Consider the following 22,223-nt stretch of genomic DNA (forward strand, 5'->3'; position numbering starts at 1 on the left):
ACGCCTCTGCGATATTCCGCTGGCGGAGTCCATGACGACTGTGGGCATTAGCCCTAACAGTAGAAAGAGGGAGGTAGTGATTCTGCAGTGCAGAGTTCTAGCGAGAACACATCTGGAGACCTCTTCTACAAAAAGACATTGTTTAAACACTAGATTTAAACATAGTGGAAAGTTTCAAGAACAAAATTGAACAGGAAAGACTAAAATAATTTAATTTGCATAGCCTGAAGAAATAGAAATGTTCAGAAATGTTTAAGCACAAGAAAAAGGGGGCACAATCTGAAATTACCCCATTAAGTAAATTTACAGTGCTTGGTCCATTGCTTTAATCCCAGCCGATAGTAAAAATACGGCACAGGATTAAAGCCTCTGCTTCTGCAATCAATCAGAAGAAGGTCAGGTTGTCAGCTGTTAGTTACAGCTGATAACTTGGAGGAGGAAGGAGAAGTGGTTTTAAATCCCTTCTGCCTCCTCCTTTCTTTAGTATTTAGCACTCAATGAGTGCTATCTACTAAAGAGTGAAAGTGGAAATGTTTCTTCTACTATATGAGCTGGCGGTTACGTGACTGCTGGGATCCCCTGGCACAGCAGTGCTGCAGGGTCTTTGCAGACCCTCATCAGCTTTGCCAGTGACTATTGTCACTACAGGGGGATGTTTTCCCTGTAAGTGGAGCTCCTATGCCCCAGCTACAGTGAAAAAACGTTAAATAAAAAAATGACGGCATGGGGGACATAGATAGTAAAAAAAATAATAATAATAATTACATAAATATGTAAAACAAAATTTCAGAATAATGTAATATACATAAGAAAGGAAAATAACCAAATTGTCGCCGTATGTGCCCTGTAATCCAAAACCATACATATTATATATCAAAACATCCGCAACAAAATGAGGAACCTATTCCCATACTTTATTTTGGCGTAAATATACTAATTAAAAAAAACAATGTTAAAATAAGGTCACAGAACATGCCTAGAATAGTCTTCCAAACAAGACAATAGATCAGCTCCTGTCCATTGTGTGAATGGTCCATGAGGCTGCTGTAAAGCATATCTCTAAATGCTGTCAAATGTAGCTTAGGCAAGATGGCAGTCCCCATAGTCTACTATAGACAACAGAATAAAAGTTTCTTGCAGGATACATAGCACTGTATTATTGTCACTTCCACTATTTGACCTGGCGATCACGTGACCGCCAGGTGCCCTCTGCCAAAGCAGAGCTGTAGGGTCCTAGCAGCCCCAGATCAGCTCTGTTAGTGACTATTGTCACTACTGGAGGATGTTTTCCCCTGTAACTATAGATGCCCCAACTATATCGGAAAAGTGAGCAATAAAAAAAAAACTGTGAATAACCCCCTAGGTGGTGTAATGAAATTGTAAAGGAGATAGATGTTTAAAAAAAAATAATAAAAAAATAGGCACGAAAATTAAATTTAAAAAAAATTACAAAATAGAATATTTAAATAAGAAAACTACCTGTTGCCGATGCCAACCTGAACTATTGTCATATGCGCCCAGTAATTTGAGACTATACAAATTTATATATCAAAACGTCTGAAACAAAGTCCTCATGTCCACGGAGCACAGCACAATAACAGCTGCGGGTGTGCCGCGGGACCGGACGGCTTCCATTGGCTTCAATGAAAGCCGCGGGAGCCGCCAGTGCGAGAAAACCGCACAAAATGGAACATGCTGCGGGAGGTTTTCGGCGCGTGCAATCTGCGCACCAGGGAAAAAAGACGTCCACAGGTATTTAATTACCTGCGGGTATCCAAGAATTCCCTATGGGCATGGATCACGCATGTGGGAGATCTGCGCGGATTTACTAATTCTATTTTGCCTGTGGACATTGGGCCTTAAGGAAGAAAAAGTTCCACTTTTTTTTATACTTTTCGGTTTCTTACCATTTTTTGTAGATACAATGAATGAGAACATTCTTGATTGCAGTAGGAAGCAACAAACCTACCTAGCGGGGATCACCGCTGAGGAGGCGATACAATTGTATCCAACCCAGACAGTGGTTCTCTGAGCTAAACAGCCTACAACTCATTGTAGCAAACTATCTGCAGTTTATGTATGTTCATCACAAAATATTGAATAGACAGGATGCAGTTGTATCCATTCCTCAGCTGAGACCAGGTATAATGGAGTTTGCAGCTACTGTATGTAAGCTGTGTTCTCATTCAATGGCGGCAATCAAATATCTTGAAAATGGAGAAAAAGTAAAACAGTGTGCGTGGGGGGGAGGGGGTTATTAAAGGGATTGTCCAAGTTATTTAATTTTTGTGTAAGTATGCTCGCTTTGTATAAAAATTACATCTCTCCCGACATCCCCCCGCAACTCCCACTCCTGGTCTCCTTTGTAACGTACTGTTTATTGGCTGTATCAGCCTGCAATCTCAGAGGTCCGTGCTTAATCACTGTGTGTGACCAGGTCTAAATTATTCCTGGATGTAATGGCTATTAGTTTAGAGAGCTTGTTTTCTAACCTATGGGCATTCATACTAATGGTGTGGAGAACATTACTTTTTGTTTTATTCTTGGCAACTACATTAATTCCATCGTCAAAATTCACCACCACGTTCTTCAAGTTCCAAAAGCACCATCTCAACCTAACTAGCTGGTAACAGAGATCGTCCTCCTAAATTAAATTTCTGTCCCCCCTCATCTCGTTTTTAATACCTGTCAAAAATGTTCTGAATTCCTCACCAAGTACTTCTCTAGCTTTTTGTTTGAAGGATGCAAACCATCCCTTTTGAACGCCATCTTAGACCACCTACTAACAGATCCAAAACCTATATGATTTCCACTATAATGTATGCCACTGGCCACTATGCGTTAGCATATCTTTTTTTTTAAAATTATTATTATTTTATTGAAAAGCCAACTACTCTCTTCCGTGCTGCAGATCCTACAAAAAAGTAGACTATACAGTTTAAGCATTTTTACAGAAAAAAAAACAAAATAGAAAAAGTGCAGATTAAGGGTAACTGTTGAAGTCAAGAAAAATCTTTGGTAAAACTTTCCTCATCTGATATTCAAAGTAAAACCACCAGGGACGTGCAAGAATGTTGGGTTACCATTTGAGTAGTGGTGCTTCGGTTCATGAACTGCATTCAAGAGTAATCCAAAGTAACAAAAGACAGACATTTAAAATGTGCCATAGTGCTTTGATAAGCCATAAGCATTTTGGGACCACGTGCAGTGGCTTGTTCAATGATGGAACTCATTGGCTGCTGTTGTCATAGTTCTCTTATGTTCATAGAATAAAAAATTGATAAATTTCAGGAAACCAACAACTTCGAGGTGGCTCTGCTTGTGCTTTGTGTTAGCTTATCTAGTGTAAATATTGTCATGTAGGGAAGAATGGGTTCTACTAAATGTCAGTAACAAGACATTGTCCTGGTCAAGGAAGAATCTGAAAGGTGTTTTGGTATGGCAACAATAAAAAGATCCAAACCATACTTGAGGACCTGTCGTTTTTCTATTTTAAGATCCATAACTTTTTTTTTGTTGTTTTCACTCCACCCAAACTGCCCTTACAAAAGTATTTAACGATCTCATGATGGGCTAAGTTGAGGGGTGACTACTCCCTACTAATCCACCTCGATGTCTCCACTGCATTTAACACTGTTCACCATGATTTTTACCTCTCGCCATGCTTCACTCCGTCGGCCTAAAGGGCACTGATCTTTCCTAATTCTCCTCCTTCCTCTCTGAATGCTTATTCAGCGTTTCTTTCACTGGCTCTACCTCCTCTTAGCTTCCCCTCGCCTTCGGAGTCCCCCAGGGCCCAGTCCTCGGCCCCCTTCTCTTCTCTATCTACACAGTCCCGCTCAGACGAACTATCCACAGTTTTGGCCTCAAATACCACCTCTACACTGCTGACGCCCAGCTATACACCTCTTCCCGTGATATCTCAGCATCATTCCTCAAACGTCACTGACTGCCTGTCCGTTGTCTCTAACACCATGTTCTCATTCTTTCTCAGACTTAACCTATCAGAAAAAAGGACCACCTCATGTTTCCACCCTCCACCAGCTGACCTCCCCCCAATATCGTCCTCTAAGTATCTAACACCATCATAACCCCTAGACAGCACGCCTGCTGTATTGGGGGTCACACTGGACTCTGACCTCTCCATTACTCCCTACATCCAATCTCTGGCCTGAACATGCCACCTGCACCTCAAGAACATTGCAAATATCTGTTTATAACCATAGACACGCTAAAGACACTCATTGTCGCCCTCGTCCATTCTGTGCTCGACTACTGCTATTACATTTAATATGGATTAGAGAGGGGAGAGTCTCGCAGCTAGACTCCTCTTCCTATCCAGGCACTTCTCGTATGCCTCTGCACTGGCTGCCCATCCACTACAGAACTCAACTCAAATTCCTCATCCATAAAGCTCTCCATGGCACCGCCCCACCATACATCACTTCTATATATATATATCGCCCATCCCACGCACTTCGATCTAATACATTCAGACTTAGTAACCCTCTAATTCAAACCTCTCATTCCCGCCTCCAAGACCTCTCCAGAGCAGCACCAGTCCTCTGCAATGCACTACCCCAAAATATCTGGACTATCACCGATGCACAGAATTTCAGACACTCCTTTAAAAAACACCTGTTCAGAGAAGCATACCAAATCTCCTGAACACGTCCTCACCTCTCCTAATACATGTCTGAACTATCACTTACCCACGGCACCCAATTTCTGATTCTGACGACCTTGTACATCCTATTCCGCTGTACCTCGTACATCACCCTAGTGCAGACCCCCACCCCTATTGTCTCTTATGATTTGATTAGCCCATGTAACTGTTGTACCTCTGTGTCTGAAAGTGCTGCAGAATAAGTTGGCACTATACAAATAAAGATTGTTTTTCTTCTTTTCTTCTTCCTCATTGACCTAGCCAAATGTAAAGTTCTTTGCAGGAAGAGGTGTACTTTTTATTGGTACCATTGGTTTAATGTATAATAAAATGTATTAAAAATCTAATTTACACTCAAAGACAATCTTTCATGATTGACAGTTTAGGGCTGGTTTACAGGGGCAGATGATCGCTCAAAGATCGCTCAAAGGACAGTTTGAGTGACAGCTTTGATAGATGATTTTGCATTAAAATTAATTGGTATTTATGTAGCTACTTAAATACCAATTAGGTATGCAAATTAAGCCTTCCCTGAACTCAGCTAATAGCTTGAGGCTATTATCTGCGCTCAGATCCTTTGCTATCAGCTCTCCCCCCCCCCCCCCCCCCCCGATTTTTAGGTTGGACCGAATTTAACGATCAGCTAGCATTGCCCGAAAAGCGCACGATGGGCACACCTTTAGATGCTCCTATTATCGCTAAAACAATCGCCGATTAGCTAATTTTTTTATTTTTTTTTAAGTGATCATCGGCTGGTGTAAATGGGCCTTTAGTGATCATTTTGCATGAATTACTAATGGACACAAATGTTATTAGCAGTTTATTACCTTCATTTGCATGCAATTGATCCTACAGCAGCTGTTTGCAAATCACAGCATGTGGTCTGGACTTTGCACTCAGCTGCATTGTCTTCGCATGTGCTGTCAGCTAAATATGATGTAATTAGCTGCTTCTATGGAGAAGACAGTGTGTGGTGCCTGCTATCGCTCTCTGACTAAACAATGAATGTTAAGCTCACCTAAAAATCGTCATTAGCCGAAGAGTGAAAGATGGAAGCATTTACACGCAAAGATTATCACTTAAAACCCATCGTCTGAATGAATTTTGAGTGATAATCATTGTATGTAAATGGGACTAAAGTAATATGAAATGAAACAAAGAAAACCCCCAATTGCACTACTGTTTTTGGAGTTCTGTTTTTACGGCATTCACAGTGTGGTAAAAACATGTAAACTTTTTGGTTCTCTGCTCATCTTGAACTTCAGTTGCCTCTCCAATTAGATTCCAGAACACAGTTTATTACACAGTGATTGGAGATTAGAATAATGGTGAGCTCAATGAACTGAACAAGCCAGAATACTCACGTACAGGAATTCCAAGGATGAGAGTTTTAAAACAGAACTGTGATTGGCTACAGAGCAGGTGGAGTCAGTAATTCCAGGACACACACACAAGGCACATGGCTAAACAAAGCTGCAAGTTAAAATGGAGAAGAGTACAGTTTGAGACACTACTCCCCTCTCGAAGCGTCCTACTAAATGGTATTGGACTAGGCTTGTCTGGGTAGATATAAAATTCTTCTATAAGCAGTGGAAAGTGAATGACTGCTTCCACGAGTTGTCTTCAGGGCTATAGCCTTGCCACTGAATCAGGTTACTGAATTTGATTGCAAAAAATTCACAATTTTTTAATGAAATATATTCATGAGCTCTAGGCGGATCTGGTGGGATGAGCTCTGTTCAGGTAATGAATTTTCCGCAAAAGGCTTAAGAAAAGAGGAGTGAAACAGAGTGAATACTCAGTCTGGAAGCTTTGAATGAAAGGCTACAGGATTAATTTGGGTCTTTAATGATCCAATTAATTTCTGACCATATTTGGGCGAAGATATTCTGAGCTTAAAATCCTTGTGCAGAGCCTTATTTTATGTCCAAATTAGGCCGTATGCACATGGGCTGGTCAGATTCCGCATGCAGAATCCGGCCCTGGCAGCAGTAGCGTCCACGTGTACCTGTTTTCTTCTTCCTGTACTGCGGATGTTCCGCATGGCTCGCTCCGGATTCCGCAATTTAAATCTACCCGTGTGCATTCGCCCTTGTAAGAAAAAGATTTATTCTGTTTATTTGCGGCTCTCTTGTAACGATCTTAGGCTTCACACAGAGTTTTGGTTAACTTTTGCTCAGACTGATTACCCTGCAACAAGTTCATAATCAATGAAGATACGGAAAATTAGGAATGAAATTGGTGCAACAACTGAGATTGGCAAAAAAGGACTCTGCAAAGTACAGCAGTGTTGAGTTGTTATAAGCAAATTTTGCTGTATGCAGGAAGTCCAATCCAATTGTCCTGGGTACAGCTTATGTAACACTGTAAATACTCATCCAAAGTTTGGTTAGTATGCTTCTTCTGGCTGTTGGAATGTGGAATAGAAGGTAGACTATAAGTTCACGGTCAATCCCCAAGGAGGCACAAAAATTCTTAAAAAACTTAGAAATAAATGGGACACTATGGTCAGAAAGCACCTTGCCAGTTATGTAAGAGAAAATCTTTTGCAGTCTCTTTTAGCGGAAGGCAGTACTTCTGCAGGTATAACGTGAGATATTGTAGTAAGACTATCAACTATTACTAAGATAGTGTTTATGTTCATAAGTCTATAGAAACAGAGCTCCAAGGACAAGAAGGAATAGGAAGAGGGTGAAGTAAGAGGTGTCTTGTTTCTAATACACATTTGACCAGAAAGGAACCCATCCGTGGACATCAATTTCATATCTTGGCCACGAAAAATGAGATAAAAATTCCTTAGGTTTAGTCATTCCTATGTGAACTGCTGCTCAGTAGACTTGAGATAAATGTAAAAGCTCCAGTTGAGCAGTCTTAGGAGAATAGAGATGAATGTCCAAAAGTCCAGACTCCATTTTTGAAAGTTAAATGTATGTCTTTGGAACGATTATCTAAGAAATTTATCTTCATTATGAATGCCTTTTTGATGCCGTGTAATACATCACTGACCCCCCCCCCCACAAAGTGTTTAAATATAAGCCCTTCCCAGAAAAATTGTAAAAGTAGTGTAAAAAACAGAAATAATACATACTCTCTTCCCTTCAGCTGCCGGGGTTCAGCCGCATCTTCTCTGCGCTATCCCCGTCTCTGTAGTGCTGATCTATCAGCAGGTGGGGATTTAAAAAGAGAGGCAAGTATGTAATTTTTTTTTTAAGCCCCGCCTGCTGAAAGAGCGGGTTGTGATTGGCTGAGTGCCTCAGCCAATCACAGGCAGCTCTCACCTGTCGTTCATTCGGCACTACAGAGTCGGGGATAGCGCAGAGAAGATGCGGCTGAGCCCCGGCAGCTGAAGGGAGGAGAGTATGTATTTTTTGGGGTTTTTACACTACTTTTACTGTTTTTTTAGGGAAGGGCTTATATTTAAAGCCCTTCCCTGAAATCCAATAGCAGGGAGCTGGCAGCAGGAATTGAAGAATTCCTTTGCTGCATCTGTCACAGATGTGCAGGTGCAGCAGCAGGGAATTCATTTTACTAGCGGGGATGAAGGACACATCTGCTGCATATGGCAGATGTGTTCTGCATCCCTGCGGGGGACACTGCAGCGGCGGAGAGGTAATTTTTTTTTTTACTTATTTTTTTTACATAAAAAATTGTTTTTTTTGGGTTTTTTTATTGGCTTATATGTATTCCTTCCATGACAAACAATTCAGGGGTACCGGCAGACCATTGTTTTCAATGGAGGTGCCGGAAGCAGCCATGGAGCATTGAAAAATGCTCGAGTCTCCCATTGAGCTCCCAAACGAACTCTCGAGCAGTACAAAAAATTTTGTTTGGTGCTCGCTCATCTCTAATTATGAATACTAAGCCATAGAGTGTCCAAAGTTTAATGGAAAGTGTGGGTAAAAATTAAATAAAAACACCTCTCATGATTAGGATTAATCTTATTAATTCCAGTTCAATAGTTTCACGAGTAATAGGACCGCAATTTAATGGTGGTCCAGCAACGGGCACTATTTCAACCAATGGAGATTTTCAACTGGGGTCAGCAAATTTTATGTTCATAAAACTTCATATGACCCCAGAATCCAGCACTGCAGTAGCAGCTGACCTACAGTAAGACAGGGCGCTCTAGTGAGGCAGAAAGTGTCTAAAATGCATAATAAACTGGTTCATCATGCTTAATAAATCTGCCCCACTGCCTTTAGATAAAGCTCTGCAGTGTTATCTTTAACATTTATTCACTCCTTCCTGACAAGTAATGTTCACATTTTATAATATTGGAAGAGGTGTATGAAGCAAAGTCAAAAACAAACATACTAAATCCTACAATACTCCTTAAACAAGCAACCCTACAATAATTACATTTTATATAAAAAAAATATTAGACCTCCTACACACACATAACACACACATGAGAAAAAGTGAAATGAAAAATGATAGACCTTTGCTGTCAGATGATAATAATATATCTATCAGGTATAGATCATGAATTTTGAGGTTCATTGCTTTGCTGAAATATATAATCTTACTGAGCTAAGAATTGTTTTAGTATAGAATTACTGATGTCTGCTGACTTTTCTCTCTACTGCATCCCTGGATAGGGAGGATAAATTGATCAGACAGATCTTCTCTAGACTACATATTTCTTTAAATTAATGATGGGTGAGGTCTTTTATTTAAAGGGGTTGTCTCGCGAAAGCAAGTGGGGTTATGCACTTCTGTATGGCCATATTAATGCACTTTGTAATATACATCGTGCATTAAATATGAGCCATACAGAAGTTATTCACTTACCTTCCCTGCGCTGGCGTCCCCGTCTCCATGGATCTGTCTAATTCCAGCGTCTAATCTCCCGATTAGACGCGCTTGCGCAGAAGGGTCTTTTCCCTTCGGCTCGGTCCGGCAGCAGCGGCGTTCTGGCTCCGCCCCCTTCTAAGCATCATCGCGTAGCTCCGCCCCGTCACGTGTGCCGATTCCAGCCTCCTGATTGGCCGTTATATTAGAAAAAAAATATGCATAAAAGCATTACATTTCAATCTTTAAAAAAATTACCATAGGTATAGTAAGACTATGCAGCAAAATGACAAAAACATATGATAAAAGTAGGAGTAAATAGAAAATATGGATATATATTATAAAATCATAATATACCTCAATTGGAAGTTTTAATATTTCAGCAAAAAAGACAAAAAATCTGCTTCAAATATTGGTTTTCACAATAAAGATGCCACAAAATAAATATGACATGTATGATAAAGCTGTAAGAAGTGCACACAACAGGAAGGAAACAGAGGTGAGGAATATTGTATGGTGTAAAAGTGAAATATAATGGACTTAACAAATTGTGGGTCCCAAAAGGGTTGTTAATGAAATCCTTTTTGCCTAGAAAGATTAGAAATCTGTTGGGACAAGTCTGATCCAATAGGTAAGATATAGGAATGGAATAATGGTGTCACGTTAGCAATAAAAAAATATTGTATTTTATTCCCATAAGCGGCATGAGCTTGTGATGGTTTGATTGCTCCTGTAGTATGATGTAATAATATGGTATTATATTATACTGCGATCTAACAAGAGGTCTATGATAAGCCATCTGCAATGGCAGCTCTGGGGGCTTTCAGAAGGCCCCAAGCTGCCATGGCAACCAAACTCCGATCAGGGCATTTAAATGTCAAAATTGGTAGCATCTAAACGGTTAAGTTGCCATCAGCACCACCACGGATCACAGCTATTGCCAGCGGGTGTCAGCTATGAGAAACAGCCAAGACCCGTTTTGTATGGAGCGGGATTGGCTGCCAATCTCCCTCCATACAAAGTCTGAACCTTCATGACGTAACTGTACGTCACTTAGCATTAAAGCCTAAACCTTTCAGGCTTGACTTCAGCTCATCCCAATATTCACTTGTCCATATCATATGGATGCTGTGTATACATATGAGCGGATATGAGGCATAGGGATACCTGTAGAGCTTTTCCAGCTATCCTTGTAATGTGATTGCTGAAAAATTCCCTTTGCGAAAAACACTGGTGTCCACAAAGACCCTGCTGTTGGATTTCAAGATGCCTGATTCTTTGTGCTCATAGAAAATAAGCTGCCACCAAAGATGTCTGCTGGAGGCTTACTCCCCGCTCCTTACTGAGGTTGTGTGCAGAGTGTGCATGTAATGGGGACTTTGAGAAGACTAGCTGTCAGACAAATGTGTAGTGGCCAGTAGCTAGCCAAGGGTGCTTTTAGCCGAGCCGATTTATCGGTTGAACGAGCGAAGGGCATAAGAGGTAGCGCGTTCCCCCATACAGCCTGTTTAGACAGGCAGATACATCGTTGGCTCGTTCAGAATTATTCCGCATTTCACATTTGTTGTATAAGTGAATAAAAATGACTGAGCGCCATTTAAACTGAACGGTTATCATTTGGTTTATTTGGCGTGCATTTGGACTAGGCGATTATCGCTCACTTTCAGTCATTTCAACCATAATCGTTCTGTCAAAGCACCCTAAAGTGTATGGCCACCCTGATACTTTCCATTTGAGCTCTAGTAGGATACCAGTGAACTACGTAATTTGGCTTTGTACTTGCACTCAAAAATCTCTTGTGACTCTTATTAAATATTTGTAAAGTTACTAAACGTTTTCTTTGTATGTACATGTGTAATAAATATTTATATATTACACAAACACTCCAGGAAAGACTGAAACTGTGCTGTGACTAATGCAGTTTCAGAGGGGGCAGTGAAAGTTATGCACCTCCCATTCAGGTTCTGGACTGGGTATAATGTAATAAATCATTTTTTCCTGTAGTCTACCTTTTTGAACTGTGAAAATGAGGATATGTGTTTTACATAATTTCCCTTTTTTTTCTTAAACGGAGTTTGTAGTTAGAAAATGTGAAAAGTCACCGGTAGTAGAAAAGTGAAACCACAAAAGAAAAAACAACTTTGTAATATACTTTTTTGAACTTTTTTTTTTTTTTATTGAAATGGAGCCACGAGCCATTGACTGGGAATTAATTTCATGTGAATTAAGGGCTAATCACTGCATATTGGAGTAACATGGTGAAGACCCTATGGATGCCTGCTCACTGCTTTTCAGTCGATAGGCAGAGATTTAGAACAGAATTCACAAGCTAGGATATATGAAAGTTTCAACAAAATGCCTCTTTGGGAAGATGTAGTAGTTTTGTTAAAATAACCATTGAATGTTTGCAGTGCAATGCCAGTGCTGTGTGGCAGGAGTCCATTGTATGCAATATATGCAAGCCTCCCTCTGCCCGCCACCTGCTGATTGACAGCTTTTTACCCTTTACTGTACATAAGGCTGCGTGTCCACAGGCAATTGTTCATTGCGTTACCCGTGGCGATAATCCGGCCACGGGTAACGCAGTTAATGTTTTCCATAGCGTTGCTAGGGAAAGCGCAGCCGCTGTGTCCATGAGCGGAGAATCATAGTGATTCTCCGCTCGCGGGCTCTAAATCGCGGCATGCCGCAATTTGCCGCAATTCTTCACGGTGAGCCTATCTGTCAGATAGGCTCACCGCAGAGAACTGACAGCGGCCCCCCTCCTCACCCGTGGCGGAATATCACTGGCGATATTCCGCAAAGGCCGTGGACAGTTTTCAAATAAAGAAGGGTCTCAGCAGCACACCGAATCGCCACAGCAGTGGGGAGAAGCGACTAGACTTGTAAAGGTGCACGATCACCATAGGGTCTAGACTTCAAGGATTCCAAAAGCCAGCACGAAATAATCAATGTAAGCAGCACCATGCAGGAATCTTCAAATAGTCATGGGTATAGTTATATTCCAAACTTCATCTTTATTGGTAAAACTCCATCGGTAGCATAACTTGCGACGTTTCGTCCGACACAGTGGACTTTATCAAGCATAAATACACTGAGACACTGACATACATACATACCAAGTCATATGTGAAGACACACCAATCACGAACAACCCCTGTGATACACCCCCAACTTACCCGCTAGGTATTGGCTGAAGGAAGGAGGCATCAGGTGTAGAGCATTAAATGAGTCAGAAAGCTTAATGATAAAGCTGGCTTGTATAGAGCGACATCATCGGCAACCGCCGGATGTGACGTATAGCTCATGTTGCCGAGCATCAAATATCCAATGCGCATCTGTGGCTCGCATCACGCGGGCTGCGTCACCAGCAGCGTTATCTCGCCATGGCCAAATATAACGCATGTGCGGAAAGAGGACGCCATGCGTTGTACGAGCGGCCTACGTCACGCGGAGTTTCACCAATAAAGATGAAGTTTGAATATAACTATGCCCATGACTATTTGAAGATTCTTGTATGGTGCTGCTTACATTGATTATTTCGCAACGGCCGTGGACAGGGGGCCTAAGGAGAAATCTGTGAATTAGTGCCTGGAGGGCAAAGGGTGTCTGCATAAAGGCTCTCGCACAAACGTGGGGAGCACGCAGCTGTATGCAATACATTGTATACCGCTGTATACCAACAAACTCCCATACACTATCTTGGCGTGTATACAAGCGTAATACGTGCCAAGATAGTGCACATCATGTTTTTCTTTTGTTTTGTGCATGCACCGTGTATTCAAGGCACCATTGAAAGTAATATTAGTTACTGTGTATTATGTGCGGCTGATTCCTGCTGCATTGTACTGCAGCGATTCAACAGGGAGGTTAACAAAACTACTGTAGCTTCACAAATAACAGACACTCTGCTCAAATCGGGGTCTCTCACTATAATAATCTTTATTTGTATAGCACCAACTTTTATGCCGCAGCGCTTTCAAGCACGGGAGAACACATACAATACAACAAACTACAGGTGGTGAACAAACAGTTTGAAGCAAGGGGATGGGGTGATACAGGAGGTACAAGGGAGGGATAAGGCACGAGGGAACACAGGCAGTACAGGAATTACATGTGGAAATCAGTTATAAGAAAGCAAACTGGATGGGGACAGTGAGGAGGTACAGAGATCAAGGTCATATCCAATAGGCAGGGTGGAAGGTATGGGGAGGGGCAGGGGGACTAAGTGGGAAGGCTATAGGCCTAATAACTCCATGATGTCTGCTTTGCTTATGTGTTATAAGACTTGGCTACAAATATATTTATACATTTGTGTGTCTAAGATTTTCAACTTTACCGTAGATATACATCTGGTAAATTTCACTCTGAATATGTAGCTGAAGGACGACAACTCGGCCAAACAGCCCAGTACAGAGTTTCCTGTTTTGGTTTCTTATCTTAGATGTTTCTTGAAAAATGAATTAATGATGCGGTTATGGAAATATCTCAAGGACTAACATTTTCAGAAAGGAAGGCAAATGATAAACTGCTATGTATGCATATTAATTATTTTTGGCATAAAGCCACTCGCTGTATAAGAATGAGCATATAGTGTAATAAAGGTAGAATGCTTTGAACATAGCATTGTCTCTGTGTCTGCGCTCTCTTGACCGGTCAATCACACCTCTTTAATTCGGAACCTGAGGAGTTTAAATTTCGTTCTATAGTGGATGGGCAGCCAATGCAGTGACTGGCATAGTGCAGAGGAATCTGAGAAATGACTGGATAGGAAAAGGAGTCATGCTGCCGCATTTAGTATGGATTGGAGAGGGGAGAGTCTTGTGCGGGGGAGGCCAATGAACAGCGAGTTGCAGTAGTTAAGTCGGGAACGGATGAGAACAACGAGTGGCTTTAGTGTGTCCGTGGTTAGGAACTGCCAGATTTTAGCAATATTTCTGAGGTGCAGATGGCGTGTTTGGGCCAGAGATTGGATTGGGGGGGAATAAAAGAGAGATCAGAGTCCAGTGTGATCCCCAGGCAGCGGGCGTGCTGTCTAGGGGTTAATGTAGTGCCAGATACTGAGATGGAAATGTTTGGGGGAGGTCGGCTGGTTTAGGGTGGAAAGAAAAGGTCAGTTTTTGGGAGGTTAAGTTTGAGAAAGGGAGGACATGGTGTTTTGAGACAGCAGACAGACAGTTGGTGATTTTTTGGAGGAAGAGGTGTATAACTGGATGTCATCAGCATAGAGGTGGTATTAGAAGTCGAATTTGCGGATGGTTTGTCCCATTGGGGGTGTGTAGATGGAGAAGAGAAGGGGACCGAGCCCTTGGGACTCGAATTGTAGAGCAGATAGAGCCAGCAAAGGAGACGCTAAAAGAGCGGTCAGAGAGGTAGGAGGAGAACCAGGAGAGAGCAGTGTTCTTTAGGTAATAGCGAAGCATAGTGAGAAGAAAGGTTGTGGTCAACAGTGTCAAATGCAGCAGAGAGATCAAGGAGGATTAACGGAGCAGTCACCCTTCAATTCTGCTGTCATCAGGTCGTTTGATACTTTTGAGAGGGCGGTTATGGGGCAGAAACCAGACCTGGAGGAGGTCGAGGAGAGGGTTGTCAGATGGGAATAGACTAGGTGTTCTAATAATTTGGAGATGAAGGGGAGGTTTGAGATGGGTCGGTAATTGGCAGCATCTGTTCGGTCAAGGGTCGGTTTCTTTAGCAGAGGGGATACGATGGAGTGTTTGACTAAGGAAGGGAAAATACCATAGATCAGGGAGAGGTTGAAAATGGTGGCGAGGTGGGTAATGAAAGCCGGGAAAAGGGATAGGAAGAGGTGAGAAGGAAGAGGGGTCGCTAGCGCAGGTGATGGGGTGAGCAGCGGAAATCAGTCTAAAGAACTTCTTCAAGTAAAGGTAATGATCTCACCTATGTAGCAGGTTATGTCAGCTCCCGTCTTATATTTCTTGCTGTGTCCTCTTTTCAGCATGAAGAAAGCAGTCTCTCATCCATACCGCTTGATCCTAGACGGTTTCTTGACACGTGCATTTAAATGATAGGAGCTTGGATGCATAGAGATAAAAGCTTTCTTCTATTTATTCAGTATGTGCCCATAATAACAAGAAAAATACAACCGTCCTGAGGACGCGTTTCAACCTTCCCAGGTCTTGATCACCGCTCTGAGAGCGGTATTTAAAGTGTTAACAGTTCTGACGAGCGGCGTGGCTCGTCGGAACTGCTGCTGCCGGGTGCCCACTGTAAGAAACAGCCTGCACCTGACGTTCAGGGGGCCCGTACAGCGTCCCACGATGAGATCACGGGACGCTGTGTGGTTGCTAGGTGGCCGGGGACCTCCTGAAAGGTCCCAGGGCTGCCTATGCAGGCCGGGGACCTCCTGAAAGGTCCCAGGGCTGCCTATGCAGAGTGCCCATCAAGCGCACGGCTTGATAGGCGCTCTGCATAGACAGCCCTAGGGCCTTTCAGAAGGCCCCCGGCTGCCTAGCAACCGCACAGTGTCCCGCGATCTGACCGGACAGGCTTCTATCAGGCTTGATAGAAGCCTGCCCTATCCCTGCACAGTATGATGTAATGCCATAGCATTACATCATACTGTGCAGAACAGATTGTTCGCATCTTGCGAAATTCGTAACTCGAATGTTCGTAAGTCGGGGACTATCTGTATTTATTCCATGTTTTAAAAAGCTACGTTTCTTGTAACACATTGTTTTTAGACACGCAAGACTGGACACCCATGCGCGCCAACCACATGTGCGGCAATGAGGTCTTATAGTTTAAACTACAAGACTACAGCTGGGAGTTGCTTGTTGGATTACAATGGTTAACCAGCTGGGCACATCTTTCCAGAGCTAGTAGATAGGAGTTGGGAGGGGGTTGGGGGTGAAGTATACCTGTCACTTTACATACGGTTTGTTGATTAAGAACTGTGACCAATATAATGTTTGAAAGGGGCATGTTTTTTTGTTTTTTTTTTATTTAGAAGCTCAACCTTCTGTAAGTTAAAGGCAAAACTAACCATTTCTCTGCAATAAAGTACAGTCCTCGCAGATCTTCTGCCTAATCTGATGTTGAAAGTTCTAATATAAGTGGGGATATGGGTTATAGGAAAGGCATGTACCCTGAATATTCAATTACAAACTGTAGATCCATTGGCTAAGTTTATACTTGCGTTGTGGCATTCAGTTTTCATAGTCCATCATGGGAACAGGAAAATTGAGCGCCCCCTGAGCATGGATCTGTCTTATGACTGAAACAAACTGTGCCCAACAGATACAACCTGACTCTATTGGGGTCCATCGGGGTTTCATCATGCCACCTGACATTATCCTGGACAAAGTGCAGCACTTTGCACTGTTTTGTTCAGGATTTTGTGACGAATCTTCGCCAGGACAGTGGACTTGTATTGATCGACTATTGATGACTTATCGTAAGGGTACCTTCACATTTGCAATTGAGATATTGCTGCATTTTTTTTACGCAAATGTCAATAGGACTTTCTAATGTTAAAAACGCATCGCACAAACTTGTCCTATTGACATTTACGGAAAAAAAAATCGCAGCAATATCGCGATTGCAAGTGTGAAGTCACTGTAAGGTTTAAGGCCCATTTACACCAGCAGATCGCTCAAAGATCACTCAAACGACAGTTAGAGCGACAGCTTTGAGCGATTATCTTGCATAAAAAATAATTGGTATGCAAGTAGCTTTTCAGCCCGAGGCTATTAGCTGCGCTCAGATCCTTTGTTCTCCACGGGGAAAACAATGCTATCAGAACTCACTGATGGAGAACGACTGATTAAACTGATCGCTAAAATCAAGTGAGCTTGATTTTAACGATCAGCGAAAGGTGCCCAAAATGCGGGTGCCCCGCACCCATTTACACGCACCGATTATCGCTAAAATGATCGCTCATGAGCGAAGTTTTAGTGATAATCGTCCACTGTAAATGGGCCTTAAAGGGGTTGTCCCGCGCCGAAACGTTTTTTTTTTTTTTCAATAGCCCCCCCGTTCGGCGCGAGACAAACCCGATGCAGGGGTTAAAAAAGAAAACCGGATAGTGCTTACCTGAATCCCCGCGCTCCGGTGACTTCTTACTTACCTGGTGAAGATGGCCGCCGGGATCTTCACCCTCAGTGGACCGCAGGTCTTCTGTGCGGTCCATTGCCGATTCCAGCCTCCTGATTGGCTGGAATCGGCACGTGACGGGGCGGAGCTACGAGGAGCCGCTCTCCGGCACGAGCGGCCCCATTCAGAAAATGCGGACTGCGCAAGCGCGTCTAATCCGGCGATTAGACGCTGAAAATTAGACAGCACCATGGAGACGAGGACGCTAGCATGGGAACAGGTAAGTGAATAACTTCTGTATGGCTCATAATTAATGCACAATGTACATTACAAAGTGCATTAATATGGCCATACAGAAGTGTATACCCCCACTTGCTTTCGCGGGACAACCCCTTTAAGTCAACCATAATTCAGAAGTCGATAATCTTTGTTTGTAGAATCCCTTTGGCCGGACTCGCATGGCCGTAAGTGGAATCTGCTTGCAGGGGTTCACAGCGGATTCCAGCTGTGAGCCGGGGCATAACCCTGCATACGGCAGTGAAATTGTACTGCACATGACGTCATACTCACGCAGGTGGTCATGCGCAGTACGCCTTCTCTTTTTTTTTTTCTTTTTTTCCCCACGCCGTCGCTTGACGCGGGTACCAGGACTTGCTATCTTGAATGCATGCAAATCGCAACAAGTGCATTTTTATACTAATTTGCATGCTATGTTATAGTGTGTGTATATGTATATTTCTTACACTTCTGCTAACTTCCTGTCTAGCAACAGGTTAAGTTTAAATTGTTTTTGTGACTCTGTTCTCTCTTATGGCAGTATAGTGGTCAGTATTTTGCATCAGTATTTGCAAGCCAAAATGGAATGGAATTTAGAAAAAGTGTAGTGAAAAGATTTGCACCTCTTGTGTTTTTGGACCTACTTCCAGTTTTGTCTTCTCCTTTTTAATGTAGAAATGTCTTGCTTTGTATTTTATCTCTAACGTTTAGTCTTTTGTTCTTAAAGGGGTTGCCTAGTTTCTAGTGCCGAAGCTTAGAGACTCTTATCCTTTTGCGTCCCTCTCTAAGGGCAGCAAAGGGTAGTGGCAATCACTCTGTTTACTGCTGTGTGGATCTGTGCAGGAGTTGTTGAGAAACTTGCAGGAGCAGCACATGCATAGAGGATTACTTAAAGGGCCACTTCAGCAAAAACGCATTTCTCCATGCTTGCCCCCCTCACCTGTTTGCTTGTCACACTCTGGAGATCTCCTCTGTGTATATTCCAGCCACTTCCCTGCAGATCAGTGCCTTGTCAGTCACCATCTTCAGAGTTAGATTTTTTTACTTTGAGCTTCACATCTATCCCATGATACAATCAACACCGCATTTGTTAGGGTTATACTATTTTACCTGCAGGAGGGATAGTTTAATTATTTAAATAAGCTATAGCCTAAAAGTATACAGTCAGGAGGATGAGCTGTGATCGCCTCTATTATAACTGTATGACAGGACCTGTGTAATCATCATCCGTAACTCCTCCTGAACTACTGCCCATGTACATACAGCAGGCATATCAGTGTAATCGGTGTAACAAGCACTACCTTATGGTGCTCTCAGTGAAGGCTGGGAAAAGATCGTGACAAAGTATATTTAAAGGGGATGTCTGAATTATAGTTTTACCTCTTTTAAAATGCCTTCTGCATGCACTGAAATAATAACTGGTGACATGCTTCCCTCTCTCCGTCTCCTGCTGTGTTCTGCGGTGCTGTTCTGGGTTTCCCCTCTGACGTCATGTTACCATCTGCTCCAGCCTATTTGCAGGCCATCATAGGTGGTGCATCCAATAGGAGCTGATTGCTCAATCGCTGAGGTGTTATTGGCTGCAGTGCCTGTGAAATGCTGTCAACCTGGGCGGGACTGTAGCCTGGTTAAACAGGCGCAAGAGGACTGAGCTATAACTTGGAATAACCTCCGTAGTAGATCTAGATACAGTAAGAGAAACAACTGTTCTGAACAGTCATGGTTTCTGTCATCTGTGACTACGCACAGGATTATAAATATTATGTATGGGAAATGTCTATGCATTTTTTGTGGCGGCAGGAGAGTCTGTAGCAGTGTCAACCATGTTAAACATTCTTGGAGTCCTTTCTCACCTGCGTTTAATAGAACGTAGTCTGCAGCTCTCTTCAGTTAACTACAAAACAAAAAAACAATACTGGATGCAAACTGGAGAAAGCCTTCCATTTTTTGAAAACCCATTGAAATTAATGGCTAAAAAAACTGATCTGTTTCCATTTTTTAATTCCGTTTCCCTACTCCAAAAACGGAACAGAGAAAGCGCTAACGCAGGTGTGAAAGGTCCTTACATTGTACTGAAAACGTCATCCCTACTTCAGATGCACAATTGCCCTTTATTACAGCATGCAATAATACATTTTCCATGTATATTAAATTGCTGGACAACCCTTTTACCTTTTTTTTGTTTTGTTTGTTTCTTTTCATTTCAAGACATTAATCCAACTTTACATAATTTCACAGATAAAAATACAGAGAGTCTAGGAAAAGAAGAGCTTAAATTACCTGACTGCTCAAAGAAGGAACCGCAGAGTGCCTCACCAAGGAAAGCTAAGAGCTCCTTAATTCTAAAGCTGCGCCGAGTTCGTAAACACTCCGGCATCCATATATATAAGACTCAAAGTCCAAAGACTCCTCAGAAGGATAAAATCCAGAAACGTCCAGTTTGTCGTAAGAAGCCACGCAGCGCACGACCATTGTTTACCTACAAGAAAAAGAAGCGGCGTAAACGTTTTCCAAATCTAGTAGGAAGACGTATCCTCCACTTGTTTGATGATGGTGAGCAAGAAGCCTGGTTCCCCGGTAGAGTGCTGCGGGTGCACCGCAGCTCACGTAAGCTCCGTGATACACAGTTTGAGGTGTTGTACGATGGTGAGCCCGGCACTCGCTATTTCTTAGAACTTCTGCAGGACTATGAGAAAGGCTGGCTGCAACTGGATGGTTGAATTGGTCCATATAAATTGGTGGTCACACAGTAGCCCAGGCAGGCCTGGAGCATAGTGATTTAGCGGAACATTTCAATTTGAAACTTTTTGTAATTTCTTCTCATTTTGTGAGGAAAATGTGACTACTGAAAAAAAAATTGTGCCTCCTTTACATTTTCTGTAACCTCCTTGCCTGTTTCAGGGGTTTACTTTTTATGTGTCTTTTAAACAGGTATCCTGGGTTCCAGTGTATTGGGATAGTAAATATTGTATTGAGAACAAGTTTCTCTTTTAAAATACAAATGTGCCTTAATGCTCTTTTTTAGTGTTTAGTATTTCCATGTCTATTATAGTATGTCACTGGTTTTGCTATAAGAGGATAATGTAGCAAAATTTGCATAGCTCTAGTTTATCCAGTTGTATTAAAAATACCCATTTTGGAACAACATTATATGATGTTTAAACGTATATGAAATGTTTAGTAACTCCCTACATCCTTGGCTTTATTTTGTACTTTATCATTTGAATGAGCGAATGACATCACCGTTCACTTGTGCGCTCTGTTGATACAGGCAGATACATCGTTGGCTCGTTCGAATGAGAAATCGTTTGGTCTTTTACATTTGCTGTATAAGTGATAGACTGAACGACTGCTGTTTAAACTGAACGAGCCAATGATTAGTTTTATGCCTGAAGTCAATGGAAGCCATCCGATCCACGGCACACCCACAGCTGACACTGCAGAAGTGCTGCGGATCCCGCGGGAAAGCAGGAGTTTGGAAAAAAAAAAAAAACTAAAGTAATGTCCTTGGCCGCGGGCAGGGCAGGATTCTGCTGCAGGGTTACCTGCACTGAATCCGACCCGCCTATGGACATGAGGCCTAATACTTTCCATTTGGAGCTCCCATAATGTATTGCACTGTGGTAAGATGCAAGTAGACTGTAGTTTGGCTTTGTACATGCACTCAAGAGAAAATATTTTGTGACACTTAAGTATTTGTAATGTTACTAAACTTTCTCTGTACATGTAACCCACTCCAGGAAAGACTTGATAAACTGTGCTGTGACTAATGCCGGTTCTGAGGAGCTGTGAAAGTTATGTACCTCCCATTGCACTACGCATAATGTAATACATCATCTTTTCCTGTAGTCTACTTTTAGGTTTCCTTCACACGGGCAACACCACATCGCTGCGAGAAAATTGCAGCGATATCGCTGCGATTTTCTCACAGCAATACCATGATTTTATAACATCCCCTGCGAGGATTTTCGGGGGGGGGGGGGGGGGGGGCTTGAAATATAAGCCCTATCCCAAAAATAAGCTGTAACTAAAGGACAAAAAAAAGTATACATCACCTATTCCGCGCTGTCTGGGGCGCCGCCGCAGCTTCTCCCCGGGTCCCGGCACTGATGATCTTCATCTTCTGGCCGGGGATTGAAAAATCCCCAGCTGCTGGAAGCGCTGGCTGTGATTGGCTGACACTTAGCCAATCACAGCCAGTGCTCGAAGAATGGCTGTGATTGGTTCAAAAGAGAAGATGATCAGTGCCAGGACCTGGGGAGAAGCCTTGGCCGGGCTGACAGCTCGTCTAAGGTGATGCATGTGTAATGTATTTTATTTATTTTTTTTCTGCCAGTTAGGGCTAAGATTATAGCTTTGACTGTAGCATTTGCTACTGTCAAAGTTGCATCGCATGCAAACCGCGTTTTCATGCAATGCAACAGAGAGGAAGGCT

The 22,223-nt window shown here is 42.5% G+C and overlaps 1 protein-coding gene across 2 annotated transcripts in view; it reads left to right on the forward strand.

Annotated features, from left to right (window-relative positions):
• C2H15orf39 (chromosome 2 C15orf39 homolog) overlaps positions 1 to 21,558 on the forward strand; it is a 71,779-nt gene extending 50,221 nt beyond the window's left edge. Inside the window, exon 3 of one of the 2 annotated variants that reach the window (XM_066592451.1) lies at positions 20,027 to 21,558. In XM_066592451.1, coding sequence (XP_066448548.1) covers positions 20,027 to 20,508 — 482 coding nt within the window. In that variant the 3' untranslated portion in view covers positions 20,509 to 21,558. The remainder of the gene's footprint in view (positions 1 to 20,026) is intronic. The other variant, XM_066592452.1, reaches the window with a different exon arrangement.
• The last annotated feature ends 665 nt before the right edge of the window (positions 21,559 to 22,223 follow it).

This window comes from Eleutherodactylus coqui, chromosome 2 (assembly GCF_035609145.1).
Source record: "Eleutherodactylus coqui strain aEleCoq1 chromosome 2, aEleCoq1.hap1, whole genome shotgun sequence".
Lineage (NCBI taxonomy): Eukaryota > Metazoa > Chordata > Amphibia > Anura > Eleutherodactylidae > Eleutherodactylus > Eleutherodactylus coqui.